The sequence below is a fragment of the Capsicum annuum genome, chromosome 10 (genome assembly GCF_002878395.1).
Source record: "Capsicum annuum cultivar UCD-10X-F1 chromosome 10, UCD10Xv1.1, whole genome shotgun sequence".
In the NCBI taxonomy this organism is placed as follows: Eukaryota; Viridiplantae; Streptophyta; class Magnoliopsida; order Solanales; family Solanaceae; genus Capsicum; species Capsicum annuum.
The window spans coordinates 64,404,403-64,424,644 of record NC_061120.1 but is presented as its reverse complement, the minus strand read 5'-3'; the positions used below and the strand labels follow the sequence as shown (position 1 = coordinate 64,424,644).

Sequence of the window (20,242 nt, the reverse complement as noted above, 5' to 3'; positions counted from 1 at the left end):
CCCTTGGGCTTCGAGATGAAATTTTGAGTTAAAGCCCAAAATATCGTCCAAAATAAGCTTAAGTACTACCAATTTATCATTGCAGTGGTCAACTTTTTAGCACAGACAGTCTTTAGTAAAACGGTGATAACATTTTATATCAAAAGTGGATTAATTAACGATTAGGGGCATCAGAAAGAAACCTCAAAACTATTTAATTTTGTGGGCATTGGTCCCTTGACTATTCATATTCTAGGATTTCACCTTTGAAGTTGATCCTAGTTTAAACTTAGCTCAAAACTCAATCGGTAAAACACTTCCAACTTAACTTTGTTCTAGAGATATTGTATAATCTTAGTTCATGTCTAATGCACTCCCACACTAAGGAGTTGATCTTATAACCTAAAATGAATGAGGTTCTTATGCCTATATCATAGATATTTTCAGTAATAATGAAACAGGTCGCTGCAATTCTGAGACTAATAAACTAGAAATAATACTTTTATAAACGTAGATTTCATGCCTGATGGGACCTTTCTGAGTGATTTTTCTTGTTCTTGAGATCACGGCTAAATTATGGTTGTGAATACCTGATGAAATCTTTTCCAAGCATGTATATGAACCTTGAAAGTCTGACATAGTTTCCACCTCATAGTATGTCAATGTGTAGGGAGACTATACTGATAGAATCGTTGGTTATTACATCATATCTTGTATCATATTTTTATTTCTTTTGTTATTATGTTGATATTGAATTGTTGAGGATTTTCTGCATGCAGGATTAATTACAACATTCTTTATTCGATATAATAACTACTTCAGTTCAATCTACATGTGATCTCTACCAAGTACTAGTGGTTTGTACTCATCCTATATTTTCTATGTGTTTTCTTATACAAATCCCGATATGAATCACCAACACTAATTCTAAATTTTTTGACTTCTCCCTCTTGACTGTCTATTTTTGTTCTCCCTATACTCTCTATATCCTTCCTCTTAATCTTTTATCCCTACTACCCTGAATCTTTTCTTCATTCGTATTTCTGGTATTATAGTGATTTACTTTTTAGGTTATGAATTAAATCTGTCATTTTCGTCGATTACATTGTATTGTTGATTTGGATTTTTACACTTATGGTAACTGATCATGCACAGAATGTTTTATGCTAACATTTTGCCTCTCTTTTCTCGAAGGTCAGTTAATAATGCCCCTTTCTTTTTTCTAACTTTGTCTTCATTTATGAACAAGCTAAGGGTCTGTAACCACTCATGTAACCCATCCGCCCACTACCCCCCAAACACTACTAAACAATACAGGAAAACCGACCATACAAACTGACTATATGTGGTCAGTTTTCCTACATTTTTTACCACAAAACCGATCAAAATGCGTGGTCGATAAAAGAGTGGTAGTTTTTTTAAAACCAACCACATGTGGTCAGTTTTATTAAAATACATATTTTTAAAATTCAATATTATTATTGTAAAAAAAAAAAAGAAAAATTAAAAAAAATTCAACATAAATCGACCACAAGTGGTCGGTTTTACTTTTACATTAAATAATTAATTTTAATAAAATCGACCACTTTTGGTCAGTATTTTTAAATTAATTATTTAATTTTTATAAAAATGACCAGATGTGGTTGGTTCTTTTATTTAATATAATTAATTAATTTTTAAAAAATTGATTTTAAAAATTAATTAATTAATTAATTATACTAAACCGACCATAAATGATCGGTTTTTAAGAAATTACCAGAAAAATCGACCATATGTGGTCGGTTTTCTAGAAAATTTTACAAAAATCAACAGCATGTGGTCGGTTTTTCTGATAATTTTATTAAAACAATAAAAGTTTATATATGCTACATTCCATCAACCAGCCAAACAAAAGAGCATACAATATACATGCTACTTTCCATTCTAACAACCAACATACAGTACAAGTCTAAAAATATACAAAACAAACAAAAGTGTAAAAACTACAACTCATCTCCAAATCCAAACTACAACACTTACAAAAGTCAAAAAACTACCACTCATCATCATCGTCTTCGTCATCCGCATCCTCAGCCACACACACAGGATCTGATTCCTCATCTATACTGATATCATCTAGTGGGTCTAGACCTTTTGCAACCCGAACTGCATCACCAGGACATTGAGGAAAAATCTCTGCAGATCAAATAAAAGAGCTAAATTACTGCTGCAGCATCCATATTTGTGATGTTGTTTCCTCCCCCTTCTCTTTCTCCCTCTCTCTCTTAATATGCAGCAAGCTCTTCAGTGAGTTTAGAAATCATATTTTTTAGTGATTCAACGGTTTGTCTATCAACTGATGAGAGATAGGATGTAGGGCCGAACATAGACCTAATATTCTCGCCAAAATACTTTCTGTGGTATCCGTAGTATTGGCCTCTAACTTAAGGACCCACAGTTTCTTGCCATAACTCCTCCTTTATATCTTCAGGTATTATGTCACCCTGGCTTTCAGGAGGCTGAGTACTACGATACTCATTAACGAGCTGCATATATTTGTCCTATATTCAAAGTAAAGTTAAAACGAATATTAAAAAATATTAAAGTACCTGTACTTGAAAAATATCAACATTGAGAAAAAATTCATAAATACAAAATTTGATTCTTACATGGGCAGCTTTTGCACGAGGCTTAACCCAGCATCTTCATCAGTTGGGTTTTTTTTTTCCTAACATGCGTCTCCTCGAATACCTCATCGTGTCTTACCTTCCTACCCAATTTTTGTTTCCTACATATGATAAAATTATTAATCTTTAAATAATTAAAAATTTAAATAGAAACAAATAATTAAAACTGTAAAAGTTACATATTATTTTTTGCTCCATAGTAGTCCGACTAACTACACCTGCAGTATGTAGAGAAATACCCATGGATAATGCCTTAGCTTTCTTTCCTTTTTCATCAACAATTGACATTCTTCACTATTCTAATAGTGAAGATAATCTTGCTATATGGGTTTGAGTATAAACCCTAGTTGTTCCCTGTTCATTCTGGAATAATCCAACAGACCGTTCATTCTAGCTCTAGCTCTTCTATAAAAATTCCTCCGTATAGCACATTCATACACGTCATCCCACCAGAAATATTTCTACAACAAAATCAAAAATATAATATTCAATTTTTTGTTGTAACAATGTGTTAAGTAGTCAATAAGTTAAATCCTTACATGAAATTCTTTAAACATTTGTTCTCTGTCATATTCTGGAACCTTTTGCCAACTGGTCCAATAATCGTTGAAGTGCCGACTAATGCATTTACTTGTAATTTTTCCAACTCCATCATCAGGCTTAAACCTACAACACAAGATTAAACAGTAATTTCATAGAGCATAATAATATAGTAAATGAAAAATGAATAATGTTGTTATATTTTGAAATCTTACCCTATTTCATATAGAATAATATACCGCCTCCGATAATTATATCTATCTCTGAGCTTCGGAACAAGTACTGGTAGATGTACTAGCGTGGATGGATCTGAAGCACCGAATGGATTGCCTCCAAGATGAAGATCCGTCAACCCAATAGATCTTGCAGAATCACTATGAGAACATGGGTGACTGCTAGTAGAGGGTACTGCAGACGATGGTAGATGTCTGGATGTGGCGGTCGTCTGATAGTACTGTGATGGCGGTGGCACGAGGATGGGAGCATAATGAGTCGTTGTAACCCATAAAGTGGACCCACATGCGTAGGAACAGAAACTGAATATTGTGACAACCTAGAATATGAGGGTCGTGTTGGCGCATTAGCAAACCGACCCTCAGATATATGAATACCTGTCGGTCGTATATAAGAAGGAGGTTGTTTTTTCTTTTTTATTTTTATAGGATCAAATTTTTGCTTACCTTTGTCACCTCTACCTGCCATCTAAATTATGTAAAGTTAACAAGTAGTTAGTCCTTACAAAATGAATATATAAGAAAGCATTCCAAGTAACTAATTTCAAGTTACTTAAACAAAAAACATAAAGGTAAATAGTACAAAGCATAAAGACATCAATACAAAATAAATACAACCTACACAAACTAATCCACCTATCCTAAAGATTCTCCACTAAACCATTCACCCTCTTCGAAAGTTTTCTCATCTCTTACCCACTCAGCCTCTTCTTCTGCAATATTAACTTCTTCAAATATATTTTTTGGGTGATTCAAACTATCCACTAAATCAATGTCCACTAACTGGTGATCAATCTGCATTTCATTTTGATAAGTAATCTCCAACACATTCTCAACTTCCACCCATCCTATAGGCCTTGTTTTGATTACAGCCTACCAATCAGACTTATCACTGTGCAATGGATAATGAGCATAATATACTTGTTTAGTATTTTGTCTGAGAACAAAGGGATCGTAAACAGGATACGACCTATTATGCTTCACTTCAATAATGTTATGCTCCTTATGTACTCTTGTGCCTCTTGTGCTTGGATCAAACCACTTACATCAAAAGAGGACAATTTTTTTAATTGGAAAACCAGCATACTCCAGTTCTAAGTTCTCTTGTATGATGCTAAAGTAATCAACATCCTCATCACCCTTAACCCAAACACACTATTATTTCTTTTCCTTGTTTTGGAGTGTTCTTGGTGGAAAATTTAAACTCATTTACTATGTAATGGGATATTGTATGCGCTTCAACTGGCCCCAAAGAAATATCTCTCAAGATATGATTGTATGTGGCCACATTTGGTGACTAGTGTACCTAAAAATACTATACACAACACACACACACATATATATATGTTAGTTAAAGAATGTGTAAATTTTTAAAATTTATAAAAATATTAGTACACTTACGAACCTCATATGTAAACCATGTTGCAAAGGATGCATACACTTGATTTTTGTGGAATTGAGTCTTAAATGAACTGAAGATCCAACATGCGAAACATAATTATTTTCATTAAGGGAATGAGTAAATAAATATGATATGTTAATATTTAATCTCCTTACTTTAGAGAGGGCTCAACTTCCGGGAAATTCAACAAGACATACAAAGTTGCTGATTTGTGCTCTATGGTAGTAAGCTGGCAAAATATGATCTTTTTAGCCTTACTATCAGATTGATTGAAAATTGATAGCGGTTATAAATGACGCTCATTCTCATCGTCTTGATGATGATTCTATTTATTTCTTGAACAAGCAACCTCATCGCCTAAGTAGTATGAACAAAATTGAGACGTTTCTCTTGCAAGATATGCCTCAACTATAGAGCCTTCCACCCTATGTTTATTTTTAGGACCCCCTTTTTCAATTTTCCAATTGCCATACATAATCTTAAGATTAGATGTTTACTATATTCAAAAATATATGTATGAATTTAAATATGTTGCAATTTCTTACCGTTCGAATGGATACATCCACCTAGTTTGAACTGGACCACCTAGCCGAGCTTCATGGACAAGGTGAATTTAAATATTACTTTCCATTCGCGCTAGATTTTCTTCTTTTAATGTGGTGGCACATAAGTCTTTGAATAACAAGGTAATCTCTGCTATTGGTTTCCATATGTTTTCAGGTAAACCAATAAAAAAATTGAAAGTAATTATTCCATTAAAACATGACAATCATGGTTTTTCATTCCATGTAAGATTCTTTGTGCCATATCAACCCTCTTTCTCAAATTTAAGGCATATCCATCAGGCATCTTTAAACTTTGGACCCACTCACATATTTTTCGCTTTTGGTCCAACTTGAATGTATAACTAGCCTTGGGCTTAAGAACATTGCCATCGGGTTCCTCTTATAAGTGTAATTCTCTGCGCTTGCAATATTCTGGCAAATCTAGTCTGGCCTTTGGATTATCCTTTGTCTTGCTGGTGACATCCATAACTGTGTTGAACAAGTTGTCAAAATAGTTCTTCTCAGTATGCATGATATGAATATTATTTCTAAGTAAATTATCTAGCCAGTATTCTTACTTTCAAAACATACTTTCCTTAGTCTAGTTATGCAAAATGTTATATACATCAAGCCTATACAATGGTTCCTCGCTAACTTTAGGCAAATCTTTAACTATCTCCCAGATGTCATGACCAGATAACCTTAGAGGTGGACCATCATGTTCAGTTTTATTCTTTCTAAATGCATTTCTGAGTCTCCTAAACTCATGATCAGGTGGCAAGAAACAACGATGACAATCAAACCATGAATTGTTCCTGTCATGTCTCAATGTGAAAGATTTTATTTTTTTCATGCAATATGAACAAACTAACTTTCTAGCTATCATCCACCCAGACAACATTCCATTAGCAGGAAAATCATTAATAGTTCACATTAGATATGCACGCATATTGAAATTCTGTTTAAGTAAAATGTCTCAAGTTTTAACCCCCTCATGTCATAAAATTTAAAGTTCATCAATAAAAGGTTGCAAGTAGACATCTATACGAGGTGATAAATACAGGCTAACATGAATGTGGTGCAGCACCAACAGAAAAAGGTGAGAAGCCATCCGCACATAATTCCAAATGAATATTTTGTGGCTCAGCTACAAAATCTAGATAAGTTGCATCAAAATGCTTCCAAGCCTCTCCATCAGATGGATGACACATAACACCAGTGCGCCTTCTATTTTCACTGTGCTATCTCATATGAGGAGCTGAGCTATTTGAAGCATACAACCCCTTCAACCTTGGTATTAGAGATAAATAATGCATCGCCTTAATACCAATTTTATTTCCACGACAACTACGCTTATATTGAGGGTACTGGAAAAACTTAAAGGACTCTAGGTTAGCATCTCCCTTATAGTATAACATGAAACCATTTTCACAATAATCAGTTCTAATCGAGGAGAGACCTAACTTTGACACCAATTTTTTTGCCTTATAGAGAGAATCAGGAACCTCTAAGGCGGGGTCAACTAACTCTTTAATAAGGTCTATCATTGAGTCCATTCCTCCTTCAGCAATATTCCAATCAGATTTAATACTTAATAATCTAACAATAACAGACAAACGAGAATGCAAACACTCGTCAAACAAAGGATGACTAGAAGCATGCAGTTGTTCATAAAAACGACCCGCTTCTCTATTGGGAACATCTTTGATATTTTTCCTAAAGTCGCCCCCGTGTTGTATCCCAAAAGCACATGCACCATTTCTGTCATCCTAGTATCTTCATAGTTATTATGCCCGACAGACCTACTACTTTCACCAACAACACAGTTATTTTGCTCAACATCATCGTGAATAGTATGCAATCTTAAAAATCCTCATGAAACCCCCTTCTATAAAAATGCTCCTTCATAAATTTTTCTTTTAAAAGATTTGTACCATCACATCTAACACAAGGACAACGAATAGCTCGAAAATGTGACCAAACATCATGTGTCTTACTACGTTCAACAAATTGTCAGACACCTTCAACAAATTCCACCCAAATACCCATTCTAATATCATTATTTTGTTGATATATGCAGCTATAATCAGGTTTCATCTACACAATCAATCAGATTCATGTAATCAGTTCAAGACACAAAAGTTCACATTTCCAAATTACCAAACTACCTACACTTAGTCACCACATAAATTATCAAACTAAACTACATTCAAAACAAAAATTCACCTTTCAACTACCTACACTTAGTCAATTTTAAGTGACTAATTCACTTCACAAATTATCAAACTAAACTACATTCAAAATAAAAAATCACATTTCAAGTACCTAAACTTCAACATTTTCAAGTCACAAAGTCACCTCCCAAAGAAACAAACTAAACTACCTTCAAAATGATAAATTCACCTTTCAAGTTCCTACACTTAATCAATGTCAAGTGACTAAGTCACCTCCCAATTTACTACACTAAACTACATTCAACACAAAAAATCCCATTTCAAGTACCTAAACTTCAACATTTTCAAGTCACTAAGTCACCTCCTAAAAAAAATAAACTAAACTACATTCGAAATGAAAAATTGATCACATTTCAAGTACCAACACTTAATCAATTTCAAGTGACTAAGTCACCTCACAAATTACCAAACTAAACTACATTCAAAATAAAATTTCACATTTCAAGTACCTAAACTTCAACATTTTCAAGTCACTAAGTCACCTCCCAAAAAAACTAACTAAACTACCTTCAAAATGATAAATTCACCTTTCAAGTATCTACACTTAATCAATTTCAAGTGACTAAGTCACCTCCCAATTTACCACACTAAACTACATTCAACACAAAAAATTCCATTTCAAGTATCTAAACTTCAACATTTTCAAGTCACTAAGTCACCTCTCAAAAAAACAAACTAAACTACATTCAAAATAAAAAACTAATCAGCTTTCAAGTACCAACACTTCATCAATTCCAAGTGACAAAGTCACATCACAAATTACCAAACTAAACTATATTCAAAACAAAAATCTACATTTCTAGTACCTAAACTTCAACATTTTCAAGTCACTAAGTCACCTCCCAAAAAAAAAATAAACCTAAACTACATTCGAAACAAAAAATTGATCATCATTCAAGTACCTACACTTAATCAATTTCAAGTGACTAAGTCACCTCACAAATTACTTTTTTATTTTTTTAATTCCAAAACCGATCACAAGTGGTCGATTTTTTAAAAAAAAAAAATAATTACAAACCGACCACTTGTGGTGGTTTTTTTTTTGTTTTATTTTTTATTTGTAAAAGAAATAATAATTGATATAAAAATTATTGAAATGATTATCTTGAAATTTTGAAATATAAAAACGACCACGTGTGGTCGCTTCATGTGGTCCATTTTTTCCGACCACAAGTTGCGGTCGATTTTCCTATTCTTTTTACTAGTGAAACCCCAATACCGAAGGGATTAAATCCCGGGTTGTTGGCTTTAATACTCTTTTAAAAAAAAAATCCTCTTGGTTTCGGGAAAACCTAAATTCCTTTTCTTTCTGCCTAAAATCTAACAAGTCTATTGTTATTCATAATAAAAAAACTATCCCTAATATTTGGCCATGGTTAGTGTACCAATTCTCACTAATAATGTCAATCTCTCTCTCAAATACATATAGTAATTACGAGTTTAATATCATTGTGCTATAACGTTGGTAACCTACAATTAGTAACAAGGTATTATTTAATGATTTAACCAAACAGGATGTGTTGTCTTCAAAGTTTCGGCGCGTATATACAATTCACTTGTTTTATAATAAGAAAATGTGTGGTTGATCAACCTATTCTTGCATTTGGTGATCAGCTTCCAATTTTGGACATAAAACTACTGGGGCATCCAAAACCAAATTGTAATTGGTTTATGTAACAAAGAGTCAACACATGTGATGTGCAGTTAAATTTATTCACCGTACAAATTTATGAATATGAAAAAAACCCTTCTCCTAGCTAGCTGTCACCATACAAAGCTTAGGAATATGAAAACAACACCTGTCTTAACTAGCTACACTATTAAATAGGGTATTAGAACTTCATCGATCAGAAACTACAGAGTGATAGTCTAAATTATTTTCCTTTTGGATTTTATCAACGTTCGCCATATAAATGTAAGTTGACATGATAGACGAAAAAGGAAGCTCTAGATATAATTTCAATATGCACACAAGGTTTCACTAAATGATGGTTTAAAATATATGCTAGGTGAGTTTTTAATTTATTTTTCTATTTTTGATTTAACACGGAGTTTAAGTACATAAAGATTACTTTTGAAAATTGTAACTTAAAGAGAGGTAGAAGACACCAAATGTATTTTAATTAGAATTTAAATTTGTAGACTTAAATATGTCATCTAAAAAATTGAAATAAAAGAATTCTCAAAAAAGAAAATATGTATTCTTTTTTTAAATGGATTAAAAAATTAAGTAAGACAAACAAAATAAAAAGGGAATATAACTTAGTTTATTTAGATTAAGAAGTTTCACAAAATTGGTAAATAGAGAATAACGATGACTGTTTTTTTTTTTAAAAATAGAAATACACATTATATTTCGATAAAGTGAGGTATGGGAAAGGTAAGTGCACACAATCTATATATACTATATTGAAGATGAGATAGAAAGGTTGTTTTTAATAGACTTTGAAAATATTTACTTTTATTAATGAAAGTTTAATTTTTGGAAAAGTGACACCTAGTATATAAAACAGTTTTCTTTTCTCATAATTTTATGCGCCTATAAATGGGCTCATAATTTTGCATTAATATAAGCTAAACCCATTCGGTCATAATATAGGAGTTGCAAGACACAGAAACAATGGCTACTACTCCTGGATTTCTCACTGATTGGCCTTGGAAACACCTCGGTAGCTTTAAGGTATCAATCATGCAATTGTTTTTGTTTCTCTTATTACTACCATACTACAACAAATTGACGTATCTAGAATTTTACATCAACAATATCGACTTATTATCATAATGCAATTTAAAATATAACAAGTTTGAGAGTTTGGATCGTGGCAGTGTCATATATCAACTAATTGTCATTCACTAGAATATTAACATGACTAATGGTATGCTATTTTTGTGACTGGGGATGATCAAAGTACGTGATTCTGGCTCCATGGATTGCTCACAGCGTCTATTCTTTTGTAATGAAAGAGCAATATGAGAGAGACTCCACCAACTTGCTCATATTCCCTTTTTTACTCTCAAGAATGCTTCACAATCAACTCTGGATTAGCTTCTCCCGTTATCGAACTGCCAAAGGCAATAACCGCATTGTTGACAAGGGCATTGAGTTTAATCAAGTTGACCGTGAAAGCAACTGGTTTATTTTCTCTCTTCCTTTTTTATACTATTATTTTTAAAATTTGTTTCTTTCCAAGAGAATGATATTCTTTTTTTATATCTGAAAAATCTTTGGCTTTATTATTTATCTCTTAATAACTTGCTATCTTAATTTTTATAATCATATGCTCCCTCTATCTCAATATATATGAAGGTGTTTGACTGGATACAGAATTTATAGTCGAATACTCCCTCTATATACTGAATTTTTAGACAATTAAATTAGTATTACTATACACAATTATTACATCTCCAAGTTAGCATTTGTATATATATACCATGTCATATATAGTACTAATGTTTATCATGAAATGTTACCTATAATACCGTTTATTAAAGTCATAATTGGATGATACTAAGGTGATGATTTGTTGTCAGGGACGATCAGATTATATTGAGCGGGATCTTGTTATATTTTTTCAATACGATGTTGAATTTCGGAGCTTCAAAGTTGCCATTGTGGAGATCAGATGGTGTGGTCATGTCGATATTCCTTCATGCGGGTCCTGTTGAATTTCTCTACTATTGGCTTCACAGAGCTTTGCACCATCACTATCTCTACTCTCGTTATCATTCTCATCATCACTCTTCCATTGTAACTGAGCCCATTACATGTAATCTAACTTCCTTTCTTTGATGGTTTACATGATTATATATGTGAACATCATTACAGCATAAAACTTACTAATTCTTAGTCTTCTTTTTGTTCTTTGATTTTTCAGCTGTGATTCATCCATTTGCTGAGCATATAGCATATTTCCTGCTATTTGCTATTCCAACCTTGACATCAGTGTTTACTGGGACTGCTTCTCTGGCTTCTCTCTTTGGCTACATTACTTATATTGATGTCATGAATAACATGGGGCACTGCAACTTTGAGTTCATTCCCAAATGGATTTTCTCCATCTTTCCACCTCTCAAATACTTGATGTATACGCCCTCGTAAGTCATTTATGTTCCACACAATTTTTCCAGCATGCTGCAAGTAGAGCAGATAGATCTTATATGTTAGGCAAAACCCATACGTAGCCCCCTTAATACGCATCATTTTTCACTTAGACCCCTCAAGTGGACATTGTTCCATTTTGGCACCTCAAGTAGTCATAAAGTGTGTCATTTTGACATTTTTTTACTGAATTGACCAGGTGCGTGTATTGCACCTCCATGAAGGCGCGTGAAAGTCATTGTTTGGCTGATCTGGTGCCCAATTTGGCCCACCAACAATATATTAACTCATTTTCATTAATTTATACTTTTTTTCTTATTTTTATCCATCATTTTTGTCAATTTTAAGATTATTTAGTAGTGAAAATTATTGAGAGAGATTTAAAAATTAGATACATATTTAGGAGTTTGTCTTGCCAAAAATAATATATTAACTCAACGCCCTTTAATTTATACTTCTTTCATATTTTTATCCGTTATATTTGTCAATCTTAATTTATTTAACGGTAAAAATTATTGAGAGAAATTTATATACGCATTTAAATGTTCGTAAAAATTAAATAATAAGCACCTTTTTTATAACCATTAAGGGCAAAATCGATGAAGAAAAATAAAAAATAAGCAACATCAACGAAGAAAAACTAAAAATCAAACAAAATCGATGAAGAAAAATTGAAAACTAAAGCTAAATCAGTGAAGAAAAATTGAATTTAAACAAAATCAATAAAAAAAAATTAAAATCGAAGCACAAAAACCAAGAAAAATCAGTGAAGAAGAATTGAAAATCGAAAAAAAATTGATGAAAGAAATCTAAAAATAAAGCTAAATCTGAGAAGAAAAATTAAAATCAAACAAAATCTATTAAAAAAACTAAAAATTGAATCAAAATTGATGAAGCAAATCTGAAAAAAATGAAGCTAAATTCATGAAGAAAGTCTAAAAATCAACTAAAATTAGTGAAGAAAAATTTTAAATAGAAGCAAAATCGATGAAAAATTTAAAGATGACTGGGGTGCGGGGTCTTTGAAGAAGATAAAGAGGGGAAGAAGAGTGGCGGGGTGAGTGGGGTGTTTGAAGAAAATATTAGCAGGATGCGTGGGGTGGGGGGTGAAGGATGGGTGGGGTATTTTAAGAAAATGACTGGTGGGGTGGGGGTGGCAGGTGGGTGGGTAGACTGGTGGGGGTGGGTAGGTGGGGTGTTTGAAGAAGAAGGTTGGTAGGGTGGGTAGGTTATGGGGAGGGGTATTTTTTATTTATTTATTAAAGGCAAAATCCATCGCCAGGCCCCTTAAATACGCGCCATCTTTTATTGAGGCACCTCAAGTGGACATTATTCCATTTTGGCAACTCAAGCGGCCTTCAAAAATGACACGTGTCCACATTTTATTCGTCATTTTCCACCTCAGCGGCGCGTGTAACTCACGCACTAAAATTATTTTGCGGATTCAGCAAAACGCGTCAAAGTGACACACTTGAAGGCCGCTTGAGATGCCGAAATGGAATAATGTCCACTTAAGGTGTTTAAGTGAAAAATGATGCTTACTTAAGAGGGCTGCATATGGGTTTTACCTATATGTTATTAACTGATTTAACTAAATTCAATATTTCCAACACGTAACATAGATAATATATGTGAAATTTACTAAAACTTGATCAATTGTTATAAACAAAATCCATAGTTTTAAGCATACATAAGTTCAAAAAACTTATCTGTAAAGGATATATTTTGAATCTGCTCCTGAGCATAAGGCCAAATCCAGTGCCACATCAGCAATCTTGTTAGCTTGGAGCGTGGAAAAATTAATGTCTCTGAGAAAACTTGTTTTGCTTTGAACTATTTGCAAACTATGTTACTCGGATCCTTAAATAAAAGGACACACTTGTGTCAGATCCTTCACTAATAATATATTTTTATGAAAATCTAATAGGTAATACTTTATTGGAGACTAGCAACAAGGCGTGTCAAAATGAATCCAAATTGAGTTGATCCGTTTATCCATTCAAAACTTAATGAGTTGAGTTCAAGATAATTTGCTATTGAGTAAATCTTAACCCGTTAAATCCCAACTCATTTTCAAATTGGGTTCAAATGAACCCAATCAATTTCTACTTCAACCCGTTAAATAGAAAAATTATTTTCTTAATGAAAGTAGGAAAAAAAGTGACAATATATTCTGTCACTCTCAAAATCATCCACCTCACCTCACCCCACCTTATCCCAACCCCGCCACAAGCCAACTTACCCCGCCCCTACCCCTTCTTCTTTAAATAAATTATTTTTATTTCTTAAAAAACTCTTTATAATTTTTCTATCTTATCCCCATTCCCCACCCCACCTCATCCTCATTCTCCCTTTCCTACTTCGAGCCCCCACCCCATCCTAAAAGATTAAAAAAAATTAATTTTTAAAAGTCAATAAATATATATATTTTTTTTAACAAAAAAATTAATCTTACCCCAACCCCATCCCTCTCTACTCCCTACACCCCCACACCCCCACACCCGCCTCCCTTATACCACACCCCCCCCCCCCCCCCCCCCCCCCCCCCCAAAAAAAAAACATATAATTTTTTTTTAAAAAAAAAAATCTTTTACCTCAATCCCCATCCTTTCCCTAACCCCTACCCCACACACCCACACCCCTACACTCCACCCGCTCCCAATTTTCTTTTTAAGAAAAAATATTTATTTAAATATATATATATATATATATATATTTTAAATTTGACCTCAACCCCGTCCTAAAATCCACCCTCCCTATCCCCGACCCCTTACCCCACACCCTTCCCTAAAAAAATTAATTTTTTATTTTTAAAAAGATTAAATTTTTAAAAGATATTCTTACCTTACTCCCTACCCATCCACCCAACCACTCAAATTTATTTTCTTTACTTTACAAGGAATAAATATTAATATGTTAATATTTTTTAGATTAAGCAGGTTAAATTGAGCGGTCAAGACCCAACTCGATTTTTATCCATTTCAACTTTAAATGAATTTGAATGGGTCATGACCCAACCTGATACCCAGTTCAACTTATTTAATATCTTCAATCTCAACCTAACCCGTCCCTTTGACACTCCCAGCAACACATATATCTTTTTTATTTATGTGGTAAAAAGAAGGATGCTGGGGGTGTTGTGTATATTTCCATTATGCACACAACAGAAGAGGGCTTTAAATGGCCTCTGAAGTACGGCACAATTAGATTGTTAGAATTATCTGTATATCATAGTCTAATACTTGAACTTGATGAAACCTACCTAACTGGAAAGGTCCTTTGGCATCTCTAGGGAATTGATGGAAATTGGTAAAGAGAGCTTCATGTCCAATAGTTGTGGCGTACTTGGCAAGGCGATCCATAACTTGAATTTGTTTCTTGATAGCGATGAGTGAATATGGCCTCTTTAGTAACCAATTGTATACTCTCCCCGCTAATGGTATATAGATTTAGGTTGTTAGTATGTTCATCTCTAAGAATGTTAGCCTTTTATAATTGACAAATGCATTTTGACTTTGAATTATCTTATCAGGTTTCACTCCTTGCACCATACTCAATTTCGTACAAATTATTCTCTATTTATGCCAATTTATGACTATATCTATGGGACGATGGACAAGTCTACTGATTCGATCTATGAAAAGTCACTAAAGAGGCAAGAAGATTCACCAGATGTAGTACATTTGACACATTTGACTACCCCAGAATCTATCTACCATCTCAGGCTAGGATTTTCCTCATTGGCTTCAATGCCTCTAAACAATAAATGGTACATTTGGTTGATGTGGCCAGTGACTTTGTGGACTATGATCGCTAACTGTATCTATGGACGCACTTTCATTTTTGAGAGAAATAGCTTGGAAAAGTTTAATTTCCAATCTTGGGCCATACCAAGATACAATTTACAGGTTATATATAATATTCCTTCCATTTAAAAAGGAATGAACTACTTTGATTTCAAATTTTAATCCGTTTAAAAGAAGAATACCCTTTTTCTTTTTCGCAATACGTTAATTTCAACTTTTTAGGACCACAAGATTAAAGAGTATTTGAGTATATTTGACACAACTTTAATTTAAGGCCACAACATTCAAAAGTCATCTTTATTTTCTTAAAGTTTTTGCTAAATCAAAGTATGTCATTCTTTTTTAAATGGAGGGAGTAACTGATTACGGCCGAAGGATTTCCAACTTCATTTTAAAAAAAAAATATTACTATTTAATTCTTTAAAAATAGTGCTGATTTATTTTGATGTGCAGTACTTGTTGAAATGGCAATCACAAGCTATTAACAGCTTCATAGAGGATGCTATAATACAAGCAGAAGAAAAAGGTACCAAGGTCTTGAGTCTTGGACTTTTAAACAAGGCAAGTTAAAGTGCACCTAGTTTCCTTCTTTTCAAGAGTTTTTGATTGGCGGGTTGATTTGTTGAACAAGTTAACTTCTACATAGGAATTGAAAGCATAAAAAATATTTATGCTATCAGGTCATGTAAAAAATAATTACAGGTAAGTAAGATCCGTAAGGCGGAAAATAAGACATGGCAAACATGTTAACATACAGTTATAGTGGAAAAAATATAATTTGTCCTGTTTTTGTTTTTCCTTAATAAGCATGACTAAATTTACAGGATGAGGAACTTAACAGAAATGGAGAACTTTACATAGAAAGGCACCCTAAAATCAAGATCAAGGTGGTGGATGGAAGCAGCTTGACAGTTGCTGTTGTGCTAAACAGCATTCCAAAAGGAACGACAGAAGTACTTCTCAGAGGAAATCTTACTAAAGTTGCTTTTTCTCTTGCTTCTGCTCTTTCTCAAAGGGGCATCCAGGTTTACTTATGTTTTTTTACCATTTTATCTTTGCTTCCTTCTCCCAAAACTTGATTAAAATTATACACAAAAAAAAGTTTTTATATACATTGACATAATATTAACCATATTTTAGCTTCTTGTAGTATTAATTTGGCTTAATGGTTAGGGTGCTATTTCCTTCTCCCAAAACTTAATTAAATCATACCCAAAAAAAAGTTTCTATATACATTGACATAATATTAATCGTATTTTAGCCTCTTGTAGTAGTAATTTGGCTTAATGGTCAGGGTACTAATCTGACTTTTTTACCCAAGATATCTGAAATTCACTTTTAGTTGACTAGCTTGTAGTATGGAAATTCTTTTACTTTTATCTGTGTATATAAAAGAGAACTCAAAACTAAAATGATTGCTTCCTATCTAATTGTACAAAGTTTTATAAACACACAAATGTTATGCTATGTTTAACATTACAAATTTAGGAAAAATTCATTTATCTTCTTAAACTTGATATCAGTTCTAATATGTTTCATAAATTTAAATGGAAGGAGTAGTTGTTCAGATTTGGTGGCCAGATTCACTAAAATGCTCATGAATTGGCTAACCAATTATTGATTGAAGAATTTTTATATCGATGTTTAACTAACCTTCTCTTATACATTCTTCAAATTGCCTGTGTCTCTGTGCCTGTGCCTCTGCGTACGTACTCAATTAGCTCTCATTCCTGCCATGTCACCGACTTATTTTGTACTCTATGATCTATAAAATGTTAATCACTTGATAAATTTATACGTCGATATATGCTAATTCCAGCTTTAGGAGATGAAATCCTGATTAATTATACATGAGTTGCTTAATTCCTGATCGAAATATCATGTTCTTTAGTTGAGATCTTCTTATTCTTAATATCAGGTAGCTACTTTGTACAAAAGTGACTACGAGAAACTAAAACTTGCTACTACTAGTTCTCAGAGTAATTTTGTGCTGTCAAATAGATTTGATCAGAAGGTAAAATTTCACTCTGCATCTCTTTTCAGTATTATATTGTTTTGACCTTTTCTTCTTTATAAGTATGGAATAATTTAAGTAATCAATTTTTAAGAAGAAAAAGAAAAGGGATTTGTAAAAATTAGTTTAGTTTAATCTTTTGTTATTACACATTGAGGTTTGTAAACAATTGTTGATAATAGATATGGGTAGTTGGAGCTGGATTAACAGAAGAAGAAGATATGAAGGCCGCTAAAGGGACACTTTTCTTCCCATTCACACAGTTGCCTCCTAAGAAAGTTCGCCATGACTGCTTCTACCACTACCCGCCTGCCATGCTAGCTCCTCCTTCAATGCAAAACTTGCATGCTTGTGAGGTTTGTAAGATTTCTACCTGTATTTATTATTCTATATGACTTCTCAACATTATTTTACTACGATTGGTTTTGTTGTTTTAAGTGATAATTTCATGTATAGTTACTGAATTTTGAAACAAGTGACATAACTATTGTATATCACGTCAGATTATCGAACTATGTCTATATATGAAACACAAATGTCAGGAAGGTCAACTTTGCGACTCAAAAATATCAGGTGAAAGAAAATAAAAGAACTCATTGTTCATATTAGACACTGGAAATTTTACATTCTGGTCCTATATATTTTCTGACCAAATACACATAATTTAATTACTTAATATACTGGTAAAAATTAACCATTTTAATATGACAAAAGATAGTTTTATAAAACTGTTGTTTATAAAACTGTTGTTGTAATAAGTCTAGTCTAGTAACCACACCTGATATCAACCCCTTGCTTTAATAACATTTGACGTTTGATATACATATGAGACAGAATTGGCTTCCAAGAAGAGCAATGAGTGCGCCAAGAGTGGCCGGAATTGTGCATGCCTTAGAGGGATGGAATGTACATGAGTGTGGAGACAACATGATTGACATTGAGAAGATTTGGGAAGCCAGCATCAAGCATGGATTCAAACCTTTAGCTTTTGCTGAATGAAATAAACTAAAGATATATAATCTCTTATTAATTAGAAATCATCCATAACTGCAAGCTAAGGCCTTATGTATTTTCACAAGTGTTTGGCCAATTATGATTACACATCAAGTTTACTTCGAGTACGTCTTGTAAATTGCAATTACATTATCAAATTGTACTTTCATATATGGACGGTGATTTCGTGTTGAAAAGCACTTGGAATGTTGGCAACTAAATTTTGGCCTGTTCTTTACCATAAATAAGCAAAGTATATCGGCGTAATTTGAAGAGAATATTATTATGGATAACTAACTAAGCAACATATATAAGAAGAAAAAAACATTTACTATTTTATGTAGAATATCAATATCGTTCACCTAAAAGAAAAAAAGCGATAGTAAAATTGACTCGAGGACAGAAAAATAAAATGCAACATGAGGTAAGCCTATAAAAATTTTATGGAGGAAAAATTAAAGGAAAAAAACATTATCATGAGAAGAAAAATGATAATTTCGTTTTTGTTGTGTTATGAGTTAGTGTTAAGTCATAGATGAGTCAGGTTTTTCTGAGTAAGATCAGAATTTTATGTGGATCGATAAACAAAGGTTGTGTGTTAATTAAAATTTAGTTAAATATCTTAGAATTGTGCCATTAATTAAGGGTCAATATTAAGCCTAAAAGTAACGTTAGGGGTAATTAATTTGATCCAATAGGTGAAAGTATAGTATTTTAAGTCATTTATAACATATTAAGTGTATTTTTTGTCACGATTCAAAATATAGAATTGTGATGACACTTATTTCAACCGATCCATGGTAGATAATTCTAACTCAAAAACAGGGTACCCAAAACAAATGCAACAGTGAAAGAATTCATACATGATGATAATAAAAATAACTCAAGGTATACTGAAATAGTATTGAACAAGAACATCTAATATCCCATGACTCAATTGTTATAAGCAAAAGAGACACTCTAATATAAAATACCAAATCAAAATATAATTATGTCAAAGGAAATTAAATAAGACAGAAAATAGATGGATCGCTGCAAGTGCTTGAGAATGAGTTCACGTTGTTCTTGTTAGGGTTTTTGTCCTAATTTTCTTATTATATTTAAGTTTATTTTTTATTAAAAGGAAAATAAAAGTTACCATAATTACTTTTACTTTTCCCGAAAGAAAAAATATAATTCTTTTCTATATTTGGCTAACCTCTTTCTTGGAGGAAAGGTTTTGAATATCTATAAATAGAAGACCCTCTTTTCATACCATAACACAATAGCATCCACAATGTAGTCCTTAAAAGGGTATTGTTTAGGGGAGACTTCCCCATTGTTTTCATGTTTTTTAATAATATTAGTTTTTAATATGTAGCCCAATTGGCCAAACTATATTCAATAATATGTTTTTAATATATTTTTATTTGTCATCTGAATTACCACCGTCTTAGTTTGCAAACTTTAAGCTTCTGCATGACGCCCTCTTGATTTCGAACCCAACAAATGGTATCAAAGCCCATGGTTCAATGGTTCGATGGTTCAAATTGAGGACATGCTGAGATCAAAATTGCAACCAAATTTGATGATAATGAAAATATATGTCCAAAAGCTACATGTGGAGATAATTGTCAATCATATTTTCAACAATCCTGCTGTCACATATTTGAAAAAAAAAAAGCTTACTTTTAGCACTATAAAGGGCTCCAATGTTTTTAACCCGAAAGGGCTTATATATTTTTAACTCAA

General features: G+C 32.7%; 1 protein-coding gene across 1 annotated transcript; it reads left to right on the top strand.

The window, feature by feature from the left end:
• Nucleotides 1-10,143: 10,143 nt before the first annotated feature.
• LOC107844359 (very-long-chain aldehyde decarbonylase CER1) lies at nucleotides 10,144-18,718 on the top strand. Its single transcript, XM_047397944.1, has 10 exons — nucleotides 10,144-10,279; nucleotides 10,509-10,732; nucleotides 11,131-11,366; nucleotides 11,475-11,694; nucleotides 15,231-15,606; nucleotides 15,958-16,065; nucleotides 16,329-16,529; nucleotides 17,423-17,518; nucleotides 17,701-17,874; nucleotides 18,353-18,718. Exons 1-10 carry the CDS (start codon nucleotides 10,220-10,222, stop codon nucleotides 18,515-18,517), a joined length of 1,860 nt encoding a protein of 619 aa, XP_047253900.1. The 5' UTR covers nucleotides 10,144-10,219; the 3' UTR covers nucleotides 18,518-18,718.
• The last annotated feature ends 1,524 nt before the right edge of the window (nucleotides 18,719-20,242 follow it).